This window comes from Felis catus, chromosome F1 (assembly GCF_018350175.1).
Source record: "Felis catus isolate Fca126 chromosome F1, F.catus_Fca126_mat1.0, whole genome shotgun sequence".
Taxonomy (NCBI): Eukaryota; Metazoa; Chordata; class Mammalia; order Carnivora; family Felidae; genus Felis; species Felis catus.
The window spans coordinates 66831560-66858222 of NC_058384.1; the positions used below are offsets into that span (position 1 = coordinate 66831560).

Genomic DNA, 26663 nt, shown 5'->3' on the forward strand with positions numbered 1-26663 from the left:
CATTTACGGTGGCTGCTGTCCTCTCCCCAAATCCATCGTCCCCTTCACCTTTAACGTGAAGGAGCCCAACATTCTGGCGTATCACCGCCCAACTGGATAAAAGACTATCCCACCCCTGGGCTCCCCCCGAAGCCACATGTGGTCACGTGACCAGACTCTAGTCAACGAGACAGAAATGGAAGCGCTGGTAGGAACTCTGGGGAGATTTGGGGGAGGTCTCCCCAAAGGAGAAGAAGATACTCTTCCTCGGTCTCTCCACCTGCCGCAGAACAGCGGCCGCAATGCAGGCGAGAGAGCGGCAGCCTCGGCTGCCACCACCGACCAGAGGCACAAAGGCCACAACGAAGGGACAGCAGAGGAATCATCACAAGGTGCCCGGGTCCCCAACAACTATGCAGGGCTGCCTCCGGCCTTCTTTGAGGAAGAAAAAAGTTAACTCCTCCGATGTAAGCCACTGCACTTTGGAGTTTCTGCCACAGCGAATCCTAACTGAATATAGTTAAAAAAAAAAACAAAAACAAACAAAAAAACCCACACCCAGTGCAGAGCCCAATGCAGGGCCTGAACTCTCGGCCCTGAGATCAAGACCTGAGCAAAATTCCACCACAGGGGTGCCTGGGTGGCTCAGTCAGTTGGGCGTCCGGCTTTGGTTCACGTCATGATCTCACAGTCTGTTGAGTTCGAGCCCACGGCAGGCTCTGTGCGGACACCTCGGAGCCTGGAACCTGCTTCGGATTCTGTGTCTCCCTCTCTCTCTGCCCCTCCCCCGCTCACACTCTGTCTCTTCCTGTCTCTCAAAAATTAATAAACGTTAAAGACCTGAGCTGAGACCAAGAGTCAGATGATCAAACAACTGAGCTATCCAGGCCCCCCTCCCCAAAAGGTTTCTTTACTTTTGGATTTGAAACCTGGCGCCCATGGGTCAAAGATGGTCACCCATGCTTTATTAACTTACTGCTTCGTCATCGATGAAGGAGGCGTCTGGGGCAATTTCCTGGGGGGGGACCAGGGCCGGGTCCTGTGCAGGATAGTAGCCACCACTGTAATAATCCTGCAGTCAAGAGAGGGAAAAAACACACCAACTGAGGGGCACAACGGACAGGGGACAAGGTCTGGAGCAAAGCAAACCCTCACCAAGTGGCAGCGGAGGCACCCGCACCACCGGCCCCTCAAGCGGCCCAGGTAGAGGCGTGCGTCCCGAGGACCCATCCGTAACTCAGAAGACCCTCTGCAGCTTCTCTGATCGGCACCGTCCAGGTGGCTATAGCTCAGGGAAGGGGGACAAGAAACAGGCATTCTCTCCTGCTTCGGTTGCTCCCCTCTCCCTCGGCTGCTCCCCAGGGTGAATCCCAACCCTCACGCCACAGTGCCCTCGGCGCCACACCTCCTGCCCGTGAGATGGAGACACGCTCAGCTGTGAGCAGGGGAGAGGTTTGAGGGCACACCGTTCCCGCTCCTTGTCTTAATTTTGGGCCTGTGGACCCAAGGACGCTGCCTGCAACGGGGAGGGAGGGTGCAGATCTCTGATATGAAATAAATCGCCACACACCTGAAACTAACATAACATCCATCGCGTCAACTATAGTTCTTTTCTTCTTTTCTTTTTTTTTTTCAGGGAGTGCGGGAGAGGCAAAGGGAGAGGGAGAGAGGGTCTTAAGCAGGCTGCACACGCAGCACAGAGCCCGACGAAGGGCTCCATCTCACATCCGTGAGATGATGCCCTGAGCAGAAATCAAGAGACGCTCAACCGGCCTCTGAGCCACCCAGGCGCCCCTCAACTATACTTCAATAAAAACCTAACATAAAATAAATGGCTTTCAGACTAGTACGGAATTTACAAAGCCGGGAACAAGCCAAGGTGTGTGTTCCCGGGCACTCGGCTCAGGAATCTGATGACCGCCCTGGAGCTGAGCTGTCGGAGGCTGCTGCGGTCCCGGAGGAAGAGGGGTGCAGGCAGGACGAGCCCCCAGGAGGCCAGCCAGGTGGCCCTCGGGCTGAGAAGCGGCTTCCTCCCGGCCCACGCTTTCTCCCAATTCTTCCACTTTTGCCCAAAACTCCAAAAATGCCCCTTTGAGAACGTTCATTTTATAGTGAACTAAATGGAAAGTAAGGTTTAACACTGACCGAATAAAACACGTAAGAATCCAGAGTGATCAGAGCACGATTTTCTATGAAAGCATTCACAGTAACATACGTGGAACTGCAGGGTCCCGAGTGCACGTTACATGTTTTCACGTGCACGGACTCCCTCGGTGCAGTTTATAAATGAATACAGAACGCCTGGTTGTTGTTCCTTTAAATGGCTTTGGTTGTTGTTGTGTTTTGTTTTGTTTGGCTAAACAGGTCAGAACACCGGCGAGTCCCTGAGCCCCTGGAGCCCTCTCCACCCAGGACTGTGATGCCGGGAAAGTCTTTCCTAAACCCACTCACCTGGCCTCCCGTATCCTCTGACGCCACTCGCAACAGAGCTAAGCAGCTCTTCCAAATGGCACTGGGATAAAAAGTTATCCCAACTCTTTCCTGGGCATTTGCTCTGGCCCGGGCACCATGCCACGCTGATGGGCCTGTCCCAGCATCGCTACGAGGCCACTGCTGTTACCCCCCGCCTCGTACAGCTGAAGAATCCGCCCAGACTCACACGGCTTGGGATTCCAAGCCCAACCCCCTCAGACCCCACGGTCTGTCACGGCACAAATTACGGTCCCCTGGCTCCCTGGGACAGGGGCTCCCATCCTTGCACCTTCCCGTGCCTCCTGCCCTCCCCCCTCTTCCCTTCTGTGTTCAACTCTCCAGATCCCCTTCCCCCTCAACCCCGCCTCTCCTTCCTTCCTGCTCTCAGTGCACCCCTCCAGTTCACTCAGCCTCACCATCCACACCAGGGGGTCTTGGATCTCCCGCCTTCTCCCTACACCTCTCACCAGCTCCTACGGGGCTGGTTTCCAGAACAAACGTATCAGTTATGTACTTCTCCCTGTCAGACTTCAAGACGGGCCCTTTTTTGGAACAAAGGTGGTATGCTTTGAGGCCGGAGATATACAGGAAAATCAAGGCGCCGGAAGACATTAATTCAGCCAAAGCGAAACCACAGAGGCCGTAGGACCGGCGCAGAGCTCTCCGTGACCTCCACGCTCCAACGCGCCTTGGCCCGCCCTCCGGACCACCTACCCACCTGATAATAAGCACCAGCGGCATTGGCATCGCCATATGTGGAAAACTGGTTGTAGCCGTAGTCATCCCCAGGCTTAGGCATCCAAGGGGCCCCACTTGAGCCCGCTGCCATCTTGAATTCGAGGGGGGCATTGGCTGCGTCGTCCTGGAAGGCCGGCTCCGGTTCCGTGCCTGGAGGCAGCTCTTCAGGGACGGCAGGGAGGGGGTAAGGGTATGGCTCAACTCCAGGCGGCTCAGCCTTGTCAGGGAGGGAGAAAAAGTTCTCGGGGGCTACTTCCTCATCACTGTCGTCCTCCTCCTGCGTGATCTGCTTCGTCACCTGTAGGGCAGCACTCTTGGCGGCAGCCTTGATGGCAGAGGGTGACGGAGTGGTGGTTGTGGTGCCCACGACAGAGGCGAGGGAAGAGGGCTTGGTCTTAGAAGCCTGTCTGGAGGGCTTAGCGTCAGAGGAGCCATCCGCGGGCTTCCGGGAGGAGGCATGGGGCAGGGGCAGCCTGCCAGTCTCTTTCACAGGCAGGTTTTTAGGCTGGGGAAGCAAGGCAGACAGGCCAGCGCCCTCGCCGGATCCCTGGTGAGCACAGGTTCGGGGAAGGAGGGAAAAAACGTGCTAAGTGAGATCTGGTGATACGCGTTATCAACACCAAGAACAAGAGGCACAGATAGGCGCTCCGGCCTAAAATCTCATCGGCCCCTGCTTCCTTCTCAACTCTGCCCGCTGCCTCGCTGGGGGATCCCATCTGCCTCCTACCTCAGGCCCCCCTGCTGGCTGCTTCTCCCAGGAAAGACATCACCCCTGTTCTCCTCGGCTCCACACCAACCCAGCTCCGCTGCCCTGTGCCCCAGAGCCTTCCCTGAGTCTGTGGCTTTTGGTGACTATGATGCTTTTAATCCCACATCATCCCTTCTTCCCAGAAAGCCCAGGGCTCTCTCCAGCCGATCACTCTACCTCTCTCCAGGGCTTGAAGGTTCTTCTTAACATAGGAACTCCCTGCTTCCCTGGGATTGCTACTCAAAGTCAAGAACAAGGCTCTGTCCAAAAGACCTTCACTCCTGTTGCCCAAAGTCCTCTCCTCTGCCCAAGGAAAGCCCTATACGTGTGACATATTCAGCTTATGCCAGAGTCGAGCATTTAACTTCTCAATCTGTAAGCTAAATGAGTCAGCCCATCCCGAGTTCCTACTGCACGGAAAAATCTCTCCGATTCTGCTTTCTGTATGCCACGGGGCTAGCCTGGCCTAACTGGAGGGCCGAGGGAGGTGTCAGTCTAAAAAAGGAGAATGGAACAAGGCCACCATGCCCCTATCCTGGAGGACCAGTATACTTCAGCCCCTCGGCCAAGCAACGCCCAGAGCCAGTGAAGAAAGGCTGGTGAGTCAGGCAGGCAGAACAGTTCATCTGGCCAGTGGGCTCCTCCCCCTGCTGTGTGTCCACAGCTCTGGAACATTCCAGCCAGGCGGACCGCAGAGACTCAAGCACGTAGGGAGCAGGCCCAGGTGCCACGTGGTTCACATGCTCAGGCTACCTTGAAGCGTCTGACTTCTCAGATGGCATCTGGGGTCACAGCCACACCCCTGTGCAGCACTGGGTCCCCACTCCGCCCGACAGCTGAGCCAGTGTCCCCCCAGCCCCTCCGCCAGCTAGGAGGCTGCTCTGTGCTCTGGAAGCCCTCTGAGCCAGTGCCCCCATGACTCAGGCTGCCCTTACCCACCCCCTCCAGGAAGCCACCCTGGTAACGGAGAACCGGCCTCCAGCAGCCTCAGCTGCCAGTTTTGGCCACAACTCCTCTTCCGTCACCCCCCACACACAGGGCCAGGACGTCACTCTCCCCTCCACATGACTGCGCCCGGAGAGCTCCCAGCAGTGGAGGTGACATCTTAGCAGAGTCAGGGGAAGGGGCAGCTCTGGCGTCACACGCCTGAGTCACGACATAGTCTGACAAAGGCAGGACCACTTTTGCTTTTGTTTTCCCTGAGACATACGATCCACAAGATCAGAGAGCACGTAAGTCCCTGAGCGCGGAGTGGAGCAGGAAGAAACTCCCGGGGGCCGGAATAAAGGCACCGGGACAGGGGAAAACAGGGCAAACGGCCGAGAGATCAGCTCCCGGCATCGTCTGGCTGAGGAATTCCAGTCTCAGGTCTGGAGCAGGAGCCAAGCGCAGCAGGGAAGGGCTGGGACTCGACGGTCAGACCCAGAGTCTGACCCCCGCCCTGCCCCACCCATCGCTGCCCGCGGGCAAGCTCCTCACCCGTGGTTTCCACCAGCAGAATACGGGGGTGATGATAACGCCACGACTGCGGCGCTACCTTGAGAATGAAATCAACTAAAGGCTGGTAATGCACTGAGAGCTGTGCCTGGCACGGCTGAAGAACTTACTCTCCAGGTTGAAGATGAGAACGTTCCTAACATCGTTCTGCCCGCTCCGTTCACCCTTCCTAAACAATCCTTTCGGCGGAAATGCATCGCACCCACTGGTTTCCGCCTCCCTGCCACTGGCTGCCCCCAGCAGGGGTGACCCCACCAGGCCAGCACCGAGCAACGGCGAGGGGAGGGCACACGGCACGAGGGCCGGCGGCTCCGAGAACAACCGAACCACACGGAGGGAGCTGGTCCTCAGATGCTTGCATCTGCCCTCCGTGTGATGTGGAAACACTTCCCGGGCGTCGTGACTCTCTTTCGGGAGGCAATACGGGAAGAGACGTGGCTTCTGCCGGGTCACAGAGCTTACCTGAAGGACAGTCTTCTTCTTGGAGGGCTCATCTTCCTCGGAATCTGACTAAGAAAAAAAGAAACGGGATAAGGCCTTCCTGCGTGAGGGCGGTGGAGGAAACACCCGCATCCAGCGAGGTCCGGACAAGGGCGGCCCACGGGTCTGTGCGGTTGCAGGGGAAGCCCCGAGAGCTCCCTCCCTGCTCTCGAACCGCCTCAGGGAGAAGGGGTGTGTGGTGACTTCCCCAGGGCGCTCCTTCTGCCCCGGGTCCTGCGGCCCAGGCTCCTTGGCATCGATTTCTATTCCTTTAAAGTAAAAGCATTTCCTCCCGTTTAGACCCGGTGGAAAGAAAAGGCTACACCCATTTTTCTCCTAATAAATCTGTCTGCTGGAAGACGGATGGATGTGGCCCACCATCTCCCCCAGTCTCAGCTGCCCTTCTGAAACCGCTCACGCAGACAACATGACCACACGGCCGGGCAACTCCGGCGGGAGTTAAGTGGGGTGTTAACTACGCTCTGTGCAGCATTAAAGGTCAAAGCCATTGGAGAAATCCATTCCCTCTGCAAGTATGATCTACCGTCTGCCAGACAGAGTTGCTCGCGTCCAGGAAGAAGGTGAGCAAATGGGGACGGTGAGCGCTGGGGGCAACACAGGAGGCCATTTGTGTCACCCGCTGACTCACCGGGGCTGTCCCTAACACAAGCTCTCACACTGGAAGCTACCTGACCTTGGAGCTCAGTACCAGATCCTGAACATCGCCATCGATCAAAAAGGTGCAAGCCTATGATTTTTCAAGGTTATTCCCCTAGGGGGCGCCTGCGGGCTCAGGCGATGGAGAGACCGACCTCGGCTCTGGCGGTTCAGGAGGTGAAGCGCCCAGGGGGGCTCTGGGCTGACAGCTGGGAGCCCGGAGCCTGCTTCGGATTCTGTGTCTCCCTCTCTCTCTGCCCCTCCCCACTCGCACTCTGTCTCTCTCTTTCTCTCCAAAATAAATAAAAGCATTAAGAATAATTACAAATAAATACATAGGGAAGCAAGTAAGTAAGTAAGTAAATCCCGGGACGCCTGGGTGGCTCAGTCAGTTGAGTGTCTGACTCTTGATTTAGGGTCAGGTCACGATCCCAGGGTCATGGGATGCGCGACGAATGTGGAGCCTCCTTGAGATTCTCTCCCCACCCCACCCCCCACTTGCACACTCTCTCTGTCTCTGTAAAATAAAAAGTAATAACGCTAAAGCATTTTTAAAAATTAAGAATAAATAACAAGTGAATTCTCAAGCCAAGAACCTTAAAAGCTTTCATTTGTTCCCAGGGCCTGCTTTGGGTGTCTGCGCATAAAGGGGATCAGGCAGGTCTCAAGACGCGTCCGTGTGCAAGATGCTGCAAGAACTCAAACGCTCTGCTGCAATCTCTCGGCCGACCCTCACGGCCCACAAGTCCCTCCCCCGGCTCATCGGCTACAAGGACCTCACAGCGACTGAGAATCTACTCTGTGCAATCCACAGTGCACGTATCGACGGATGTCCCGATGGCCACCCCAGGCTGGGTGATGGGAAGACGATGCTCATCCGCTCTGCCCATGGGCACAGGACAGGGCCTGGAGCAGGTAGAGTCCTGTCCCCTGTTCCCCAGATCAGTCCCCCCCGGTGTGCCTCAAAGATTTTGTGTGTGTGCTGTGCCACGGAAGAAGTCCCCGTCCTCAAGGAACTCACAATCCAGTAAGAGTGACAAGCGGCACGTAACAAGGCAGGACAACACAAAGGGCGTCAAGTGTGGTTCAAACACCCCCTCCACGAATCTGCTGGTCCCACGTTTGTCTCTCCTCCATGTGGGGCCTCACCTTACCGCCCAGTCCCGGCACCTGTATCAGTATGTTACAAAACCCGTAAGGGGAGTCTGTCTGGGGGGCAGGGGGACAGGGGAAGAGGTGGCAGAGGGCAGGACAGTCATCTTAGGTGGCAATCAACTCACGACGCTTCACTCGTCCTTCCAGTAACACTTCCCGGCAGGCCTTGTCATCTCAGTTTCGAGGGGGAGGGAAGGCAGGCCCGGAGAGGTCAAGTACCAGCTGGAGCACGGCGGAACCAAGGGCCGGAACCATTCAGCTCGCGCGTCTCCGCAGAGACACTGTGCCGAGTTGTCCCCTGGTGGCCGGGCCCGAGATCCGCCCTGACCAGGCCCCTCAAGACCCCACACGACGCAGACGGGCGCACACGGCACCAAATCAGAACTACAAGTGTGAGTCTCGGCTGTGCCATTTATTTGCGGCCCCCAAGCCTGTGGAAAATAGCACGCGCACACATCACAACGATGCGCTAAAGACCGCACGAGCGTCTAGCCATAGAAACGTACATAAATGAAAGTTCTTGGCAGAGTTCGAGGACTCTCATTCTCTCCGGCCTGCCAAGACATCAAACTCAACCAAAAAAAAAAAAAAAAAAGCAAATAAACAAAACATTAAGCCCCAAACACCTAAACATCTTGACTCGTTCTCTCTGTTCCAAACTCCCATTACCTCAGAGACCCCTGACCATCCCCTGGCCTCGTAACCACAGAGACACGTCCCCTCCCTGGCAGGGCGCGTGTGGAACCACCTCACTACCGGGCACAGACAGTTTTCGTGACGTCTGGAGGCCCAATTAAACTTTAACATCTTAGGCAATTAGGTTCAAGTGCAACAATGTGCAAATAAACAGGTTTTGTCCAAGTCTCAGATGATTACGTTTATAAAACTGTACAAACATATATTTTTTTTAATTTTTATTTTAACGTTTATTTTTGAGACAGAGAGAGACAGAGCATGAATGGGGGAGGGTCAGAGAGAGGGAGACACAATCTGAAACAGGCTCCAGGCTCTGAGCTGTCAGCACAGAGCCCGACGCGGGGCTCGAACTCACGGACTGCGAGATCATGACCTGAGCCGAAGCCGGCCACCTAACCGACTGAGCCACCCAGGCGCCCCAATTATTATTTTTTTTTAACATTTAGTTTTGAAAAAGAAAGACAGAAAGACAGTGTGAATGGGAGAGGGCCAGAGAGGGAGACCCAGAATCCCAAGCACGCTTTGTGCTGACGCGGGGCTCAAACTCAAAAACTGTGAGATCATCACCTGAGTCGAGGTCAAGAGTCGGATATGCTTAACCGACTGAGCCACCCAGGCGGCCCCATAACATTTGCCACTTTAACCGCTGTGTGCACTCGGTAGCATTAAGTGCGTTCAGTGCTGTACAACCATCACCACTATTTCTGGAACTTTCCATCATCCCAAACAGAGAGTCTGTACCTGGTAAACAATACCTCCCCTTGCCTGCTCGCTGCACTCCAGCCCCAGGGACCCTCCACTCTCTTGTCTCCTGGGCTCTGCACACTGTGGGCATTTCATGTGGCTGGGATCACACGGCACGTCCCCCGCTGTGGCTGGCTTGTTCCTCTTAGCGTAACGCCTTCCAAGGCCATCCACGCTGCACACGTGTCAGAGTTTCCTTCCTTTTTAAGGCTCAATGACACGTGTGGCATGGACATGTCGTGCTGCTGTCCACTTGTGGACACCTGGGCTGCGGGCGCCTTCCGGCCGTGGAGAAGAGCGTTGCCGCGGACATGGGCGTGCGTGTGGGAGGCCTGCTCTCGGCTCTTTTCACCGAGGAATGAAACTGCCGGATCACAGGGGCACCGGGCCGGCTCAGTCGGGGGAGCCATGCGACTCGATCTCGGGGTCATGGGTTCAAGCCCCATGTTGGGTGTAGAGCTTACTTAAGAAGAAACTTAAAAAATAAAATTAAAAAAAAAAAAGAGGGGCACCTGGGTGGCTCAGTCGGTTGAGCGTCCGACCAACCGACTTCGGCTGAGGTCATGATCTCGCAGTCCATGAGTTTGAGCCCCGCGTCGGGCTCTGTGCTGACAGCTCAGAGCCTGGAGCCTGTTTCAGATTCTGTGTCTCCCTCTCTCTGACCCTCCCCGTCTCGTGCTCCGGCTCTCTTAATAACAAATAAATGTTTAAAAAAAAAGAAAGAAACTGCTAGACTGCGGAGTAATTCCAAGTGACCTTCTGAGGAACTGCCACACTTTTCCACAGGAGTAGATCAAACGAAGGCCATAGAGTCAGCTCCTAGAGAGCAGCAATCAGCCAGTGGTGACCTGGGCAGGGCTGTGCCATCAGACCCCGAGAGGGCGACGTTCCAGGCGCCACGGAGCCTCGGGCTGGGCCAGCGCAGGCCCTCCTGGGTCTCAGAGGCGCAAACTGCTTGCGCCTCTGAAGGAGAAAGGAACGGACGTCTTGGCCTCACAAGAGCCTGAGCCTCCACGGCCACCACTGTCCTCTCCGCTCCAGCTGCCAAGAGTGACAAGACGCACGCACGGAGACTGCAGAGCAAAACGGAAACAGACATTTTCCATTAAGCCGGCCCAGTGGGATCTGCTCATCTATCAGAGCGGTTCTCTTATCTTCCCAGGCTCGGGCTCTGGCACACGCCCGCCCCAAAAGGCCATCTCGAGCTGCCAGGGCCAGGAGCCAGGGAGGAAAGAAGGGCCCAGGCCCCGACCCCCCCAGGCTCCAAACCCGAATCACCACCACACTCCTCGCGGCTTTATCCCAATTAGCCTGACTCATCAGCCGGTTTCCGTCTTTGGTCTCCTGATCTTCTGCGGACAGGTGCCCTCCAGTTAGAGCAATGTTCCCTTTCGCCTGCCTCTCCCCTACAGCACCCTCACCGCACTGCCTCTCCCCTGCCGCATCCTCACCATGCTGCCTCTCCCCTGCCGTACCCTCACCGTGCTGCCTCTCCCCTGCAGCACCCTCACCGCGTTGCCTCCCCGCTGCAGCACCCTCACCACACTGCCTCTCCCCTACAGCACCCTCACCACGCTGCCTCTCCCCTACAGCACCCTCACCGCACTGCCTCTCCCCTGCCGCATCCTCACCATGCTGCCTCTCCCCTGCCGTACCCTCACCGTGCTGCCTCTCCCCTGCAGCACCCTCACTGCGTTGCCTCCCCGCTACAGCACCCTCACCACACTGCCTCTCCCCTACAGCACCCTCACCGCGTTGCCTCTCCCCTGCCACATCTCGCCGCACTGCTTCTTCCCTACACCACCCTCACCACGCTGCCTCTCCCCTGCCGTACCCTCACTGTGCTGCCTCCCCCCTACAGCACCCTCACTGCGTTGCCTCTCCCCTGCCACATCCTCACCGCGCTGCCTCTCCCCTGCCACATCCTCACTGTGCGGTCTCTCCCCTGCCATACCCTCACCGCGCTGCCTCTCCCCTACAGCAAGCACCCTCATCATGTTGCCTCTCCCCTACAGCACCCTCACTGCGCAGCCTCTCCCCTACAGCACCCTCACCGTGTTGCCTCTCCCCTGCCACATCCTCACCACGCTGCCTCTCCCCTGCCTCACCTTCACCACGCTGCCTCTCCCCTATAGCACCTTCACCGTGTTGCCTCTCCCCTGCCACATCCTCACCGCGCTGCCTCCCTCTGCCACACCCTCACCACACTGCCTCTCCCCTACAGCACCCTCACCGTGTTGCCTCTCCCCTGCCACATCCTCACCACGCTGCCTCTCCCGCCTCACCCTCACCACGCTGCCTCTCCCCTGCCACATCCGCACCACGCTGCCTCTCCCCTGCCTCACCCTCACCACGCTGCCTCTCCCCTGCTACATCCGCACCAGGCTGCCTCTCCCCTGCCTCACCCTCACCACGCTGCCTCTCCCCTGCCACATCCTCACTGTGCGGTCTCTCCCCTGCCGTACCCTCACCGCACTGCCTCTCCCCTACAGCAAGCACCCTCATAGTGTTGCCTCTCCCCTACAGCACCCTCACTGCGCGGCCTCTCCCCTACAGCACCCTCACTGCGTTGCTTCTCCCCTGCCACATCCTCACCACGCTGCCTCTCCCCTGCCTCACCCTCACCACGCTGCCTCTCCCCTGCCACATCCACACCACGCTGCCTCTCCCCTGCCTCACCCTCACCGTGCTGCCTCTCCCCTGCCACATCCTCACTGTGCAGTCTCTCCCCTGCCGTACCCTCACCGCGCTGCCTCCCCCTACAGCAAGCACCCTCACCGTGTTGCCTCTCCCCTGCCACATCCTCACCGCGCTACCTCTCCCCTGCCATACCCTCACTGCGCTCTCTCCTACAGCACCTTCACCGTGTTGCCTCTCCCCTGCCACATCCTCACTGCGCTGCCTCCCTCTGCCACACCCTCACCGTGTTGCCTCTCCCCTGCCACATCCTCACCGCGCTGCCTCTCCCTCACCGTGCTGCCTCTCCCCTGCCACATCCTCACTGTGCAGTCTCTCCCCTGCCGTACCCTCACCGCGCTGCCTCTCCCCTACAGCACCCTCACCGTGTTGCCTCTCCCCTGCCACATCCTCACCGCGTTGCCTCTCCCCTGCCTCACTCTCTCCCCTGCCACATCCTCACCACACTGCCTCTCCCCTGCCTCACCCTCACCGTATTGCCTCTCCCCTGCCACATCCTCACTGTGCGGTCTCTCCCCTGCCATACCCTCACCGCGCTGCCTCTCCCCTACAGCACCCTCACCACGCTGCCTCTCCCCTACAGCACCCTCACCACGCTGCCTCTCCCCTACAGCACCCTCACCGCACTGCCTCTCCCCTGCCGCATCCTCACCATGCTGCCTCTCCCCTGCCGTACCCTCACCGTGCTGCCTCTCCCCTGCAGCACCCTCACTGCGTTGCCTCCCTGCTACAGCACCCTCACCACGCTGCCTCTCCCCTACAGCACCCTCACCGCGTTGCCTCTCCCCTGCCACATCTCACCGCACTGCTTCTTCCCTACACCACCCTCACCACGCTGCCTCTCCCCTACAGCACCCTCACTGCGCTGCCTCTCCCCTGCCACATCCTCACCGCGCTGCCTCTCCCCTGCCGTACCCTCACTGTGCTGCCTCCCCCCTACAGCACCCTCACTGCGTTGCCTCTCCCCTGCCACATCCTCACCGCGCTGCCTCTCCCCTGCCACATCCTCACTGTGCGGTCTCTCCCCTGCCATACCCTCACCGCGCTGCCTCTCCCCTACAGCAAGCACCCTCATCATGTTGCCTCTCCCCTACAGCACCCTCACTGCGCAGCCTCTCCCCTACAGCACCCTCACCGTGTTGCCTCTCCCCTGCCACATCCTCACCACGCTACCTCTCCCCTGCCATACCCTCACTGCGCTGCCTCTCCCCTATAGCACCTTCACCGTGTTGCCTCCCCCCTGCCACATCCTCACCGCGCTGCCTCCCTCTGCCACACCCTCACCGCACTGCCTCTCCCCTACAGCACCCTCACCATGTTGCCTCTCCCCTGCCACATCCTCACTGCGCTGCCTCCCTCTGCCATACCCTCACCGCACTGCCTCTCCCCTACAGCACCCTCACCGTGTTGCCTCTCCCCTGCCACATCCTCACCGCGCTGCCTCTCCCCTGCCTCACCCTCACCACGCTGCCTCTCCCCTGCCTCACCCTCACCACGCTGCCTCTCCCCTGCCACATCCTCACTGTGCGGTCTCTCCCCTGCCGTACCCTCACCGCACTGCCTCTCCCCTACAGCAAGCACCCTCATCGTGTTGCCTCTCCCCTACAGCACCCTCACTGCGCAGCCTCTCCCCTACAGCAAGCACCCTCACCGTGTTGCCTCTCCCCACCGCACCCTCACCTGCTGCCTGTACAGCTGTGCTTGTCCATGGCTCTTCTCTCTCCCCAACGGGCACTGCTTCAGAACAAAACACCCCTGGACCCAACCCTGCTACTCCCAAACTGTGACTTGAGACAGATCACCTCTGTTCTCTAAACTCCTGTTTCCTCACCTGTAGACCAGGGCTGCAACCGCCCAGGCAGTGTCAGCCACTCAGCGGGTGTCCCAGAAGGGTCTGTGCCCCTTCCCGCCCCACCTCTACCGAGGGCTGAAACTCAGCTAAACCTGCTGCCGTCAACTCTTTACTTGGTTAACGGAAATGACCAAAATTAGTGAAGTCTGCCTCTCACACCCTCCAATTTTCCACTATCTGGGTAAACGATCTGGAAGTATAAGTAATCCTAACCCAGATAAGCCTCAAATTTGCTTGCTCTAAAATGCATGTTATAGGACACAAAACTTTTTATTTTTTTTTTTAAATTTTTAAATGTTTATTTATTTTTGAGAGTGAGAGAGAAAGAGACAGAGTGCAAGCAGGGGAGGGGCAGAGAGAGGAAGACACGGAATCCCAAGCAGGCTCCGAGCTGTCAGCACTGAGCCCGTTGTGGGGCTCGAACCCTTGAGCCTTGAGATCACGACCCAAGACGAAGTCAGACGCGCAGACTGAGCCACCCAGGTGCCCCAAGGACAGAAAACTCTTACAGCAGACTCACTTTGCTAATTTTGACATTTTGTATCCTAATTTTAGAAGTCTGAGTCCATGAAATCAACAATCGTCCAGCCCGATGCGTGGGGGGGTGGGGTTAGCTCGGGTGGAGTAAGAAGAGAAGAAGGGAAAAGGAAATGACCATCTGTTCCGTGGGTCGTTCCCAGTCCCTCATGTAAACCGAAGGCTGACTGAATGTGACCTCGTGTCGCACCTGGACAGACTTGGGCGCTGCCCCGCCCCGACTGCAGCTGACTGATGAGCCGACCCACATCAGACCGACCGTATTCTCTCTCCTGGAACACCAGGACCGGGACTAAGAACGCGGCTCCATCTGGACTGATCACTAAAGAGAAATAAAACACGAGAAGGGGTGGGGGTGGGGTGGCCATCTTTCATCGGCAGCAAAGGTCAAGCAGCAGAGGAAACTGATCTGCAGCCAAAGAAGCATGAATCAACCACGCAAAGATCTCCAACTTCTGACTCCAGGCCCTTTCCCCGGGCACCTCGGGACATTCATTATTCAACCTGGCTTGAGGTGGTTTCTGATCCTTGCAACCAACTAAATCCAGCTAATCCCCAATCTGCTCTGTATTCCCTAAATAAATGGCACCACTACCCTCCGGCTGCCTGAGCTAAAAGGCAGGGGTCAACCTTGAATCCTGGCCCTCACCTAGGCCGTCCCATCGACCGCCCAGACGCTCTACCTCCTCCACAGCCCTGCCGCCTGCAGCTCTCCCCAGGCCCGCGCCCGGGTGCCCAGGCCATCGCCCCCTGCCACGCTGTGCCTGCCGGTCTTGCTCCCCCAGGTCTTAGGCGCTGTGCAACCAGAGAATTCTTGCTCGGCCCGTTAAGGGCGCCTCGCTACCCCAGGGTCACTTACGAAGGCCCTTCCGTGGTGCCCAGAGGCCACATCCCCTGGCCTCAGCACCCCCACGTCCCCGCATCCAGCTCCGGAGCTTAACTCACTCCAGGTGCCCCGGAAGCATGGTCTCTCTTGCCGCTAAGCTCCCTGCCGCGTCCTGCCCCTCCGCCTGACGTGCTCCTCCCCGCGGCACCCGCTTTCTCCGGCTCCCTCTACTCACGTATCTCATCTCTGGGCAGACATCTCCTCCCTCTGGCAGCCTCCCCAGCCTCTAGACCGGATTAGCACCCACTAGGTACGTTCCCACGGCACCAGCTCTACCGTGGCTCTTCTCCGACTTGACCTGAAATCTATCTCCTCGTCCGCCTCCTCCAGAAGCTCCTTGTGGGCAGAGCCTATCACGTTCACCGTACTCCGAGCTGCTGGCACAGAGAAGCAGGATAGGATCGAACGAACGAACGATCGAACGAACCAACGAACGAACGAGAGTTCAGAGTTCATTGCTGCTACTTCAACTCCAAACCCTAAAGGGAAGTCACTTGAGAAAACGTTTATTTATTTCTCCAAACGTGCCCTGTGAGCCTACTAACTGCAAGACACACAGCTTAGAACCGGAGGAGCACGACCCTAAAGCCAGCAGCCACCCACAGCTGACCATCCTGTGCTCTTGGGGACCTTTCCGCAGGAACCATGCGCTCAGAGACCGCCAGCACCAGCTCAAGCTGAAGGAAGGTAGGAAACTGAAGGGGGAGGAAGCTTTGGTTTTATTTGAATGATCCGAGTCTCGAGTCTTGCTCACCTTGGAGAATTCAGGAACTTTGGGAACTTCGAGAATCACACTGACAAAGAAGGGACGGGGCGGGGAGTCCTCAGGGGTTTCCCCCACCTCGGCCAGACCGAATGGAAGACTCTACAACCTTTAGCGGCAACTTGTTCTGATGCTGCCTCCCCAGACCTGCAAATGAACTCTCCGCTGTCACAGTGGAGGGAGGCAGGCTGCCTCAAAGTGCCTCCTCCCCCCAGACATCAGAGGTAAACTAGGCGGAGAATAGGGCGAAGCAGAGAAGAGAGAGTGCGGAAGAAACGAACCCGTTCTCTTCGGTCTTGTTCAGGGACTTCCCTGCGCTCGAGGCAAAACCAAGACCAAAGTTTCACTGGAGACAGAAGGCTGTTTGGGATCCTGGACTTGGAAACAACAGACTCGGGGCAAAGAAAGGGTGAAGTAACGTGGAAGAAAGTTTGGAACGAGACGTGAGGGAGATCCTGGAGCCTCCTTTTCGTGAACAGTCCACATTCATTCACGTGTATTCACTCAGGGAACATCCAGGCAGCAGTCCGCACACCCCGAGCACTGTTTCGACCGCGAGGGATACGGCACGAATCAACAGGGCCTGCCTTCGGGGGGCTTGTACGGCTGCCGGAGAAAAAGCAAGGGAAAGGGTGAGGGATAAGAGGCTGCAGTTCATGCAGGTGGGCCAGAAAGCCCTCCTGAGAAGCCAGTTTCCAAAGGAGCCGATGGGAGAACAAAAGGCCATCTGGGGTTAGAAGGCGAGGGGCCAGCAAGTGCAAGGAATGGGGGACGGACGGCCCCCAGCCAGAGCTGGAAGCCTGCAGGGCAGGAAGAGCAAAAATAAGCTTCTCCCAGAGGGCTACCAAAGGTGAGCGCGAGACTGACCAGTTCGCTTTTCAGGAGCCAGAGAGGAAAGACCTCGGCATAACCCTAAGCCCCTGCCCGCCAGCAGGCTCCATGTCCCCTTTATTCCCAAAGCACTCGCTCCAGAACAGGCCTTCTATTTTCTGTTCCAACTTGGCGGCTTCTTCTAGAAATAGAACCCAAGCATCCTATCTCCCCTAGGCTTAGCGGTACCTAAACGGGGAAACTGAGGCACCGGCCTGGAAGTGACAGACCCAGCTCTTCACCTCCACTCTGTCCTTTTCCAGGTAAGATCTTACCTGCCGGACACCTGTTACCTCCCAGAGCTCTGCAGCAGAAAGGGGAAGAAGGGGAAGGACAAACCCTCCCCTTCTTTCCTAACTCCCCTCAAGAGCAGAACTCGGGACGCCTATTCTTTTCGTCCAGACCCTAATGGTTTTAGGTGCAGGGGGGAAAAGTTGGTCCCCCCGAATGTGCAGGCAAGGGCTCAGCTCAGGAATCCTGCCTCCTGTCACTTCTTCAGGTGGCAGGTCGTAAGCCGTTCTCCGGATAAGACAAGTACCACACGGCCTGGGCTGAAGACGCAACAGGGGAGCAGAAGCAGGCGCGCGGGGGCCCGGGACCGCCAGTGCCGGGGGACGGGACGTGGCCCTTCCGCAGGCGGGTCCGGCCCCGCGAAACCCGCGTGGACCAACAGGGAAGTTGACAAACTCAGCTCAGTGAATCGCAGCGAGGCAGGAACGCAGCGGTCCGCGGCCAACGGAGGCACGCACAGGAGGCAGCCCCGGAACCTCCCAGGTCCCTGATCCGGCGGGGCCCAAACCCGAGCCGAGGGGCAGTGCGGGGGCGCTCTCCCCGGATACTCACATCCCCCTTACGCAGCTCCGGCGCCGCGATCTTCACGGGCTCTGTCCGCTTCTTTGGCTTGGGAAGGCCCAGGGGGGGCCCGGCACCGCCCACGGAGGGCGGCAGGCCGAGGCCGGGGCCCCGGGGCGAGGGCAGCCCCAATCCCAGCCCCTCCCCAACTCCCGCCGCCTCGGCCGGGCTCACGCCTGGGGGTGGGGGGAAGCCCCCCAGGCCGAAGGGCAAGGGCGGAGGCGGCTGGAGCCGGGGGTCTCCGGCGGGAGGGGGCAGCAGCAGCGGCGGGGGGAAAGCTGGGGCCAGCATCTGGGGGGGCGGAGGCAGCAGGGCCGGGCCCTTGGGTGCGGGGAGAGAAGCGAACAGGCCCCCTAAAGCGGGCCCAGATGGAGGGGCCGCCGCCTCCTCCTCCTCCGGCTCCGGCTCAGCCTCATCCGGCTCACTCTCATCGCTGCTGGCGTAAGCAACCAGCGACATGGCGCCTCCCGCCTTTGGGGCGCCCTTGCCGGCAGACGAGGCCTACTTGAGACCGGGGATGTCCGGGGGCCTAGTGGGCCCCGCCACTGGGCGGGGCGGGGCACCGAAAAGCCCGCCTTCTCCGTACTCTGGGGCTAGGCCCGGCAGGAGCCCATGGCTACGGTAGATTTCCACCGAGCAAGGCTTCCCTCTTCACTTAAGCTCCCAGTCCCGGGCAACTACACACAGCTAATGGCCGCCGAGTCACTCCGCCTCCTCCTCGCCTCACCAATATAGAAACTACAACTCCCAGAGGACACTTTGGCCACAACTCCATTCTCCGCCACTGGAAGCCCAGCGCGGGGCACGGCGGGAGTTCGAGTCCGAGGAAGGATTAAGGGTCGCGCAGAGAGCCAAGAGGGAAACCCGCCTCTGACGCGAGGACTCCTGGGATGAGTAGTTTCTTCGGTCCTCTGACAATTCCTCAGGGGACCACAAGCCCCATCGGTCACCGCGGTAGTCAGCAGACAGTGGGAGAGCATTTCGGTACTTGAAGTTCCCTAGGGTAGACGCGTGGGCGCTAAGACTGCTGGGAGATGTAGTGCTCTTAGGAACCGCAAGCGACGTCGGGAACGAGAGGGAGTCCGCGAGAGTGGTGAATGGGGAAAAGAGCTTAAAGGAAAAGTGAACTCTAAAAGAACTGATGCAGCCCCCGTGTGGCCTGAAGCCAGGAATTGGCCTAAAACACCCCAAAAAGAGGCGGGGCCCGAGAGACCTGTGCAAAATTGGGAGATGAGTGAGAAAGAAGTGAGACTTAGGGCCTAATAATAAACGTCTGAGAGCTAAAATGAACGTGCCCCGCGTGGGGAGGTGACTCCCTCGCCCTGACCAAAGTGCACGCCCAGGAGTGACCCTTCGCTGTCCAGCCTGGGGTCTCCCGGCGACAGCCGGCGGAGAGACAGATGCGCAGGGCCTGGCAGCAGCACCGCGTGCCTCCCGAGTGCCCTTGGGAGACCCGAGGCATCACCCGAGCGCATCCCCGTCCGCCCGGGCCTCCCGCCTGTCCACCTGCGTGTGTCCTGGGCACCCGTCCTTCTCCGTGCCCGCCGTTTGTTGTCGTGCCTTCGTGTGTGACCTTGTCCACCCACGTGTGTGTGTCCTCCAAAGGCTCGCGCCCGCCTGCGATTCCACACTTGTCCACCTGTGACTCTGTTTCCTTTCTTCTTTATCCATCTTTGCCTCTTCCTGTCCGCCTGTGACTGGATGTCGTCTATTGTCATCTCTGTGTGTGTCCTTCCCATGCCGATCCACTTCTGTGGGCGCCCCCTCCCCACTCTGGGAGAGCAGAAGATTCTACTGAGCTCAGCCCCTGAAAACTGTTGAAGTTTGGGGAGGAGGCCAAAAAGGAAGATGGAAAGGATGATGGGGGGCCGGGGGTGATGGCCACAAGGAAGAGCGACAGTGACAGGCCCAAGCTTGAATCTTCCATCGCTCAAGCCTACATGACCCCTCCCTGCCAGCTTACTCCATGTCTGCAATCTCTCCCCGCCTTCAGAGCCAGACCAATATGCCACTTCCACCAACCCTCCTTTCATCTGTTTGCTCCCCACTCTGCATGCACAGAACATTCTTTCTACACGCCAGTTCTTACTGGGCCTAAGATCCCTGGGGGAGCTTCTTAAAAACACAGATCTTGGAGCGCCTGGGTGGCTCAGTCCAGTTGAGCGTCCAACTTCGGTTCAGGTCATGATCTTGAGGTTGGTGAGTTCAAGCCCCGCATGGGGCTCCGTGCTGACAGCTCAGAGCCTGGAGCCTGCTTCGGATTCTGTGTCTCCCTCTCTCTCTGCCCCTCCCCCATTCACACTCTGTCTCTGTCTCTCAAAAATGAATAAATGTTAAAATTTAAACAAGCTCTATGCCCAATGTGCGGCTCAAATCACGACCTCAAGATCGGGGGTCACATGCTCTACCAACTGAGCCAGCCAGGTGCCCCTGAAGGAATATTTACAGCAAACTTCGCAGACCTGAAGGAAAAGGGTTTTCCGATTGAAAGGTCTCCCAGCTGCTCAGCATAATGGATAACAAGGGCCCGGCACCGTTGGGGAATTTCAGAACACCGGAGACAAAGAGAAGATCCTACGATCTCCCTCTGGAAGACTGCGAACTTCATAACAGACACTCTGGAAACTACCTGACAGCGGAACCAGTCAGAAGGAAAAATGTTTCCAGCCTAGAATTCGACTGGGAGACCATCAATCGAGTGGGCGGGCAGAATAAAGACACTTTCAGGCTGGTGGGTTCTCAAAATAACTTCTGTTACAAACACCTTTTCTCAGGAAGTTTACTAGAGGATGTTTCCATCCCAAAACTGGGGGGTGGGGGCGGATTATTCGTGAAAGAGAAACACCCATGATGTAGAAAACACACAGAAGTGGGCAGGGCCCCCAGGGTGCTGGGGGACGGAAGTGCCAGGAAGGCAGCTGGGCCCCAGGTAGGTGAAGGCCGCCTGTCAGTCTGGTTCGGGACAGATGGCTTCAGGGACCATGACAGCAAGAATTTGAAATCGGTGGTGTATCTGCTGTGTCCAAATATTTTGAGAAGAGATTGAGTGGAAAAGGAGAGATTTTGTGGCTGATTTGGTGAGAACCTAGAGATCCAAACAAACAAACAAAAACAAAAATAGGTGCCCGGGGGGCTCAGGTCATGACCCAATGTTTGTGAGTTCGAGACCCACGTCAGGCTATGTGCTGACAGCTCAGAGCCTGGAGCCTGCTTCCGATTCTGTGTCTCCTTCTCTCTCTGTGCCCTCCCCCGCTCACTCTCTGTCTCTCTGTCTCTCAAAAATAAACTTAAAAAAAAAAAATTAAGAAACAAAAATAGTTGACAACTTAGAGAAAAGGAAAATAATATGGCGCAGATGTAACTGACATGTGAACCTGAGTGTTCATACAACAGACATGATCACGGGACTGTACTGGGATGATGGGAACTTGGGGGACAGGAAACGTCCATGTGGCTGAGACGGACAGAGGAAAGAGCAAGATATATTCCAGAGGGTTCTGTCAATAGATAAAGCCCACAAGAGAAAAATCAAGATATAGCCATCACAGCGTGTTGCTCAGAAATACGGAAGTGAATCGCCAAACGTTAGTCAAAATGGCTTGAATGTTGAACGTTGTTGTCTCGTGCCGGACCCGGCAGCACACATCCTGAATGTTGTTGTCGCTGGAGAGGGAAGAGAGGAAAGTGGGGGCTGGGACCACTGTTTTTGATTACAACTTAGAGACCTCTGTTTCTTTTAAACCACAGGCATCTGTGACTTTAAAACAGCAGCAACAAATCTCCGCACAGAAGTGGAGACCCCGTAACCTCCGGCTCCTGATTTGCTTTCACGGTTGGTCCACACATGACCCTCTCTGGTCTCTCTTGAAAACTGTGTATGGATGTAACCAACACCCACGTCCCTCCCAGCCGATGACTCCCACTGATCTGTGCTTCCCCGCGCTCCCCTTCCCGCTCAGGGTCCCCTCCTCCCCCAACACTAGGTATCCACTCTCCCGAAAACTTTTCCATGTATATCCAGTTTTTTCTCGCATCCATATGTACAACTGAAAATACACTGGTCATTTTTAGCTGTGTCTCACTTTACCAAAAGGGTATCAAGCTGTAATGACTTTTCCTTTCCCACGCAATGTCATATGCCTTAGATGTATCCACATTGAACACGTCTGTTATTTTTTGTTTTGGTACTACTTTGTACGAACACACAATTTATCTATCCATTCTGCTAGTGAGCATCTGAATTGCGCCTCGGTGTTTGCTGTTAGGAACAAGGTGGCGATGGTCTTTCTCCACGTCTCCTGGTGCGCGCGCACAATGGTTTCTCTCGTGTGCACCCCTGGGAGTGGAGATCGTAGCATATGTGAATGTCAGACCTTACAACGTGCCATCAAACTGATTTCCAAACAACATGTAAGTGACTGTCCACCTCCTACTGGGTGAGCATACGTGGCTTCTTACTGGGGTCTTGATGGGAATTTACTGATCACTGATAATAGAGTAACATTAGTAATGACTAATGACATTAGTAACTGGTGTCCTCTCACATGTGTTGCCCATATATTTTTCTTAAGTGTACTTATTTATTTTGACAGACAGAAAGAGGCAGAGAGGGAAGGAGAGAGCGAATCCCAAGCAGGCTCCGCCCTGTCAGCACAGAGCCCAATGCGGGGATCGGTCCCACTCACTGTGAGATGAGACCTGAGCTGAGATCGAGAGTCGGATGCTTAACCGACTGAGCCCCCCCCCCCCAGGCGCCCCTGTAATTTTGTTCTTATGTGAAATTGTTACTCGTGAATTTTGCCCATTTTTCAGTTGGGTTGTTTCTCTTTACTGATTTGTACGTGTTCTTTGTATAGTCTTGACATAATCTTAGGTTGGTTTGCATGAATACTTTGAAAAAACAAAGAAACGCACCGAAAAATAAAGGAGGGAGGGTGAATTTGGAGAAAACTGGAAGCTTCCATACTGGACCACGAAGTCAGGTGTGTGAGGGTGACGACAGCACCCAGGGCCACCCCAGCCGCCTGTCTTACTCATTTCCAGACCCGCCCTTTCCCCCCAAAATTCACCTGCTGTCGGGCACGACACCTAACAATGCCCGAGGAACTGCGTGGGGCAAAGGAATGAATGAAGCCCCAGGCCATAGGCAGCGTGGTGGCAGAAACGGCCTTTCAGTACCCGATTGCCATCTGTCCCTGTAGAAGCCACCACCGCCTCCTCCAGTAGGGCCAATCCTGCTGTCCAGTGGAGGGAAGCTCTCTCTCCCCTGAGAGGGAGGGACCAGGAGCGAGCCCGCCAGGGCTCAATCTTACCAGGGCAGGAAGGGGCCCTGACCCCTCCTTAGCGAGCACCTCCCAGGCTCCTCCCCTCCCCACGCGTCTGTCCCTGGGGTCCCAGAGGCCACACTCCAGGTGAGAGAGGGCTGCGGCGTGCGGCCACACGTGATTGGGGCCCTGACACTTCTGTGGCCCTGACCCTGGCCCCAGACCTCGTTCCTTTACGCCGCAGGGACTTGGGGGAAAGCAGACACACCGGGGGTTTGTGGCTGCACAGAACGGCGGGCGGCCCATCCAACCCGGGCACTTCTGGCGGTAAGCAGCGAGGTTACTTCCAGAACCACTTGTGGGCAAACACCACGGCGGTGAACGACAGTGCGCCCTCTTCCAGTTTGCAGATTGCAGAGCAACCTGGAGATCCTTCGCCCAGAGCGGACGGCGTGCACACAGGCTTCTTCGCTACAGCATCGTTGGTTGGTGTTATCACAAGAGGGGAAGGAACCTGAACGTTCACCAACGGGGGACTGGCTAAGTCATCGCGACAGGAGGAATCGTGAACTGTCACGCAGCCGTCACAGTGAATGGGACAGTCCTTTGTGGCCGACGTGGAAGGGGTCCCACGGTAAACTGCTTAAAAACGCAGAACGGTGCATATGGGATGCTGAGATCTGTGTGCAGGAATCCACTTTGTGTTGGCTTCAAAGTTACATAGGAAACGACTGGAAGAACACATACAAAATTGGTCATATTTTCGTCTCTAAGAAGAAAACTGGGGCAGCTAGGAGATAGAGATACCGTGGAGACCGCTTTCTTCAAAGGCACCTTCTTTACCTCCTGAGTCTTGTATCGTAAACGTGTATTAATTACTTACCCAAAAAACGAAACTGAGTTTTGAAAACGGCGATGCGGGCCTCATGGCGCTCTCGAGGGGCTCTGCCCGCTCCTGTCCTGGAAGATGTCACGTCTCTCCCGAGAGCTGAGGAGCTGTTGTCACCACAGTGCTCGGGAGACAAGCCTGGGAGCCTCCTTGGCCTTCCCTTATCGGGCACACGCTCAGCAGCAGCCAAGCTGCACCCTCTCCCCTGACCTGGCAGTCCCAGGCCTTTTTAGAAGCTTCTAGAAGTTCAGCTCTGCTCATGTTTCTCTCCTGCCCAAACCCTTTAATGGCTCCCACCGTCAACCAATTAAATCTAAATTCTGGGGACTCGGGCCCAGGCATTAGCTGTTTTGTTGTTGTTGTTTTTTAAGCACGTTTTATGCCCAACGTGAGGCTTGAACGCACGATCTGAGATCAGGAGTCGCACACTCTACCGGCTGAGACAGCGAGGCACCCCTGCACTGGTATTTTTTTTTTTAATTCTTCAAGTGACTAATGTACAGCCCAAGTGGAAAGTCACTGCCTTGGAGCAGTGCCGTCCAAGCAAACGGTCTGTGATAACAGAAAAGTTCCATGTCTGTGCTGTCTGATAGGTGGCCACGAGCCACGTGAGGCTACCGAGCATTTGAAATGTGGTTTGAATGGCAGAAGAACTATTTAATTGTGTTTAATATAACAATTTCAGTTTCGAGAGTCCAACAGATTGGACAGCACAGTCCTAGAGAACGAATCCAGTGAGTTTCACTTTTTGTAGAACAGAGCCCTCTTTTATTTTTAAAAAATTTTTAAAATTGTTATTTATTTTTGAGAGAGAGACGGTGCGAGTGGGGGAGGAACAGAGAGAGAGGGAGACACATTCCAAAGCAGGCTCCAGGCTCCGAGCGGTCAGCACAGAGCCCGATGCAGGGCTCGAACTCACGAACTGCGAGATCATGACCTGAGCCGAAGTCGGACGCTCAACCAACTGAGCCACCCAGGCGCCCCAACAGAGCCCTCTTTTTAAAAAATACTTTCTTAGGGGCACCTGGGTAGCTCAGTCGGTTGAGCATCCGACTTCGGCTCAGGTCATGATGTCGTGAGTTCAAGCCCCACTTCGGGCTCGCTGCTGTCAGCCTGCCAGCACAGAGCCCGGTTTGGGTCCTCTGTCCTCCCTCCCCCGCTTGCACTCTCTCCAAAATAAATCAATATTAAAAAAAAAGTTATTATGAAGGATATTATACCTATAGAAGAGTTAGAACATATGCATTTTTTAAGAAAAATATCTAATATTGTACTAGCAGGTGAGGGCTAACGCATAGCAGCCAACCATGCACCAGGCACCGTTCTAAGCATTTCCACAGAGCACACACATGAACTGATTCTAGTCAGCCCTTTCCCAGATGAGAGAGTTGAGGCACAGGAAGGCTGGGTAACCGGTGACTGAGTGAGCGGCGGGGCTGGGACTGGAGCCCAGCCAAGCGGCCCCCACGGCGGCAGGTGCCAGCTTTAACAGGCACACGCTGTTGCCTGAGCAGCCGGGGGCAGGGGAGCCCATCTTCTCAAAGTGCATAGCACTGAGAATCTAATAGAACAATAAATACCGTGATAACACATTTATCAGGCACTTACTATGTTCCAGGCTCTGTGCAAACACTTTAAATACGTTCCTTCATTCATCTCTCATCACAACCCCTCTTTACAGACCTGCAAACTGAGACTTGGCGGTTAGGTAGCTCTCCTAGAGTGGCAGTGGTGGAGAGGGTGCTGTGCTGGGACCAGGTCACTTGGCCACTCGGACTCTTGGTAACACGCAGAAATGCACGTCTCCGCCTTTACGTTGGCTGGCATGCGTTGGGGGGCAATGCAGACACGGTTTTGGAAACCACTGGTCCAGGGGTGCCTGGGGGGCTCAGTTGGGTAAGCATCCGACTCTTGATTTCGGCTCAGGTCATGATCTCAACATTGTGAGACCAGCAGCATGGAGCCCGCTTAAAATTCTCTTTCTCTCCCTCTGCTCTTCTCCCCGGCTGGTGCTCTTTCTCTCTCAAAAAAAAAAAACCAAAAACAAAACAAAAACAAAAACAAAACACCCAAAAAACAAAAACAAAAACAAAAACAGCCACCCTGGTCTGAACTAGCCATCTTCCTTCCCTTCCTCCACTTTACAGAGCATATAACTGGTGGTAGGGGGTGGGGAGGGGGTCATACAGAGCCAGCACAGGAGCGGAACCTCTAACTTAGGCGGTCAAAGGAAGGCAACTAAACTTTCCTTTGAACCAATTAAGCATCTGAGGTTTTCACAGAGGCAAATCTTTTCACTTCAGGACACCCCATAAGGTAGCTATTTGTATCACATTAAAAACAAAATTTAATGTTTATTTACTTTTGAGAGACAGAGACAGAGACAGAGTGTGAGAAGGGGAGGGGCAGAGAGAGAGAGAGGGAGACCCAGAATCGCAAGCAGGCTCCAGGCTCTGAGGTGTCAGCACAGAGCCCGACGCGGGGCTCGAACCCATGAACTGTGAGATCATGACCTGAACCGAAATGGGACACTCAACCAATGGAGCCATCCAAGGGCCCCTATTTGTATCACGTGTTACAGTGGAAGGGAATTTTGTTTAGAAATTCTGTCTAAGCCATTTGCCAAAAGCGGGATTCAAACCAGTTACCCCAACAGGCAAACCCAGGTCTTTCTACTAGACCACACCGCCCACTCCCCTAGCACCCAGCACAGAGCATCCTGCACACCTCCCTCCCTGGGTCCCTCCCTTCCTGATGTGGACACTAAGTATCCCACCACTCCCCTGACCTAGCAAGGTCCAGAGACTTGGCCTCGGAACCCTAGAGCTAACTCTGCACCCCCAGCCTTCTCTGCTGTGGGGCCCCAAGTCCCCTGACTTCTGTCCTG

At 56.3% G+C, this 26663-nt stretch overlaps 1 protein-coding gene across 1 annotated transcript in view; it reads right to left on the reverse strand.

The window, feature by feature from the left end:
- PRCC (proline rich mitotic checkpoint control factor) overlaps positions 1–18365 on the reverse strand; it is a 24446-nt gene extending 6081 nt beyond the window's left edge. The window contains exons 1-4 of the mRNA XM_019822399.3: positions 17615–18365; positions 5897–5944; positions 3170–3736; positions 956–1051 (exon numbers count right to left, since the gene is read on the reverse strand). Coding sequence (XP_019677958.2) covers positions 956–1051; positions 3170–3736; positions 5897–5944; positions 17615–18082 — 1179 coding nt within the window. The 5' untranslated portion in view covers positions 18083–18365. The remainder of the gene's footprint in view (positions 1–955; positions 1052–3169; positions 3737–5896; positions 5945–17614) is intronic.
- Positions 18366–26663: the final 8298 nt, after the last annotated feature.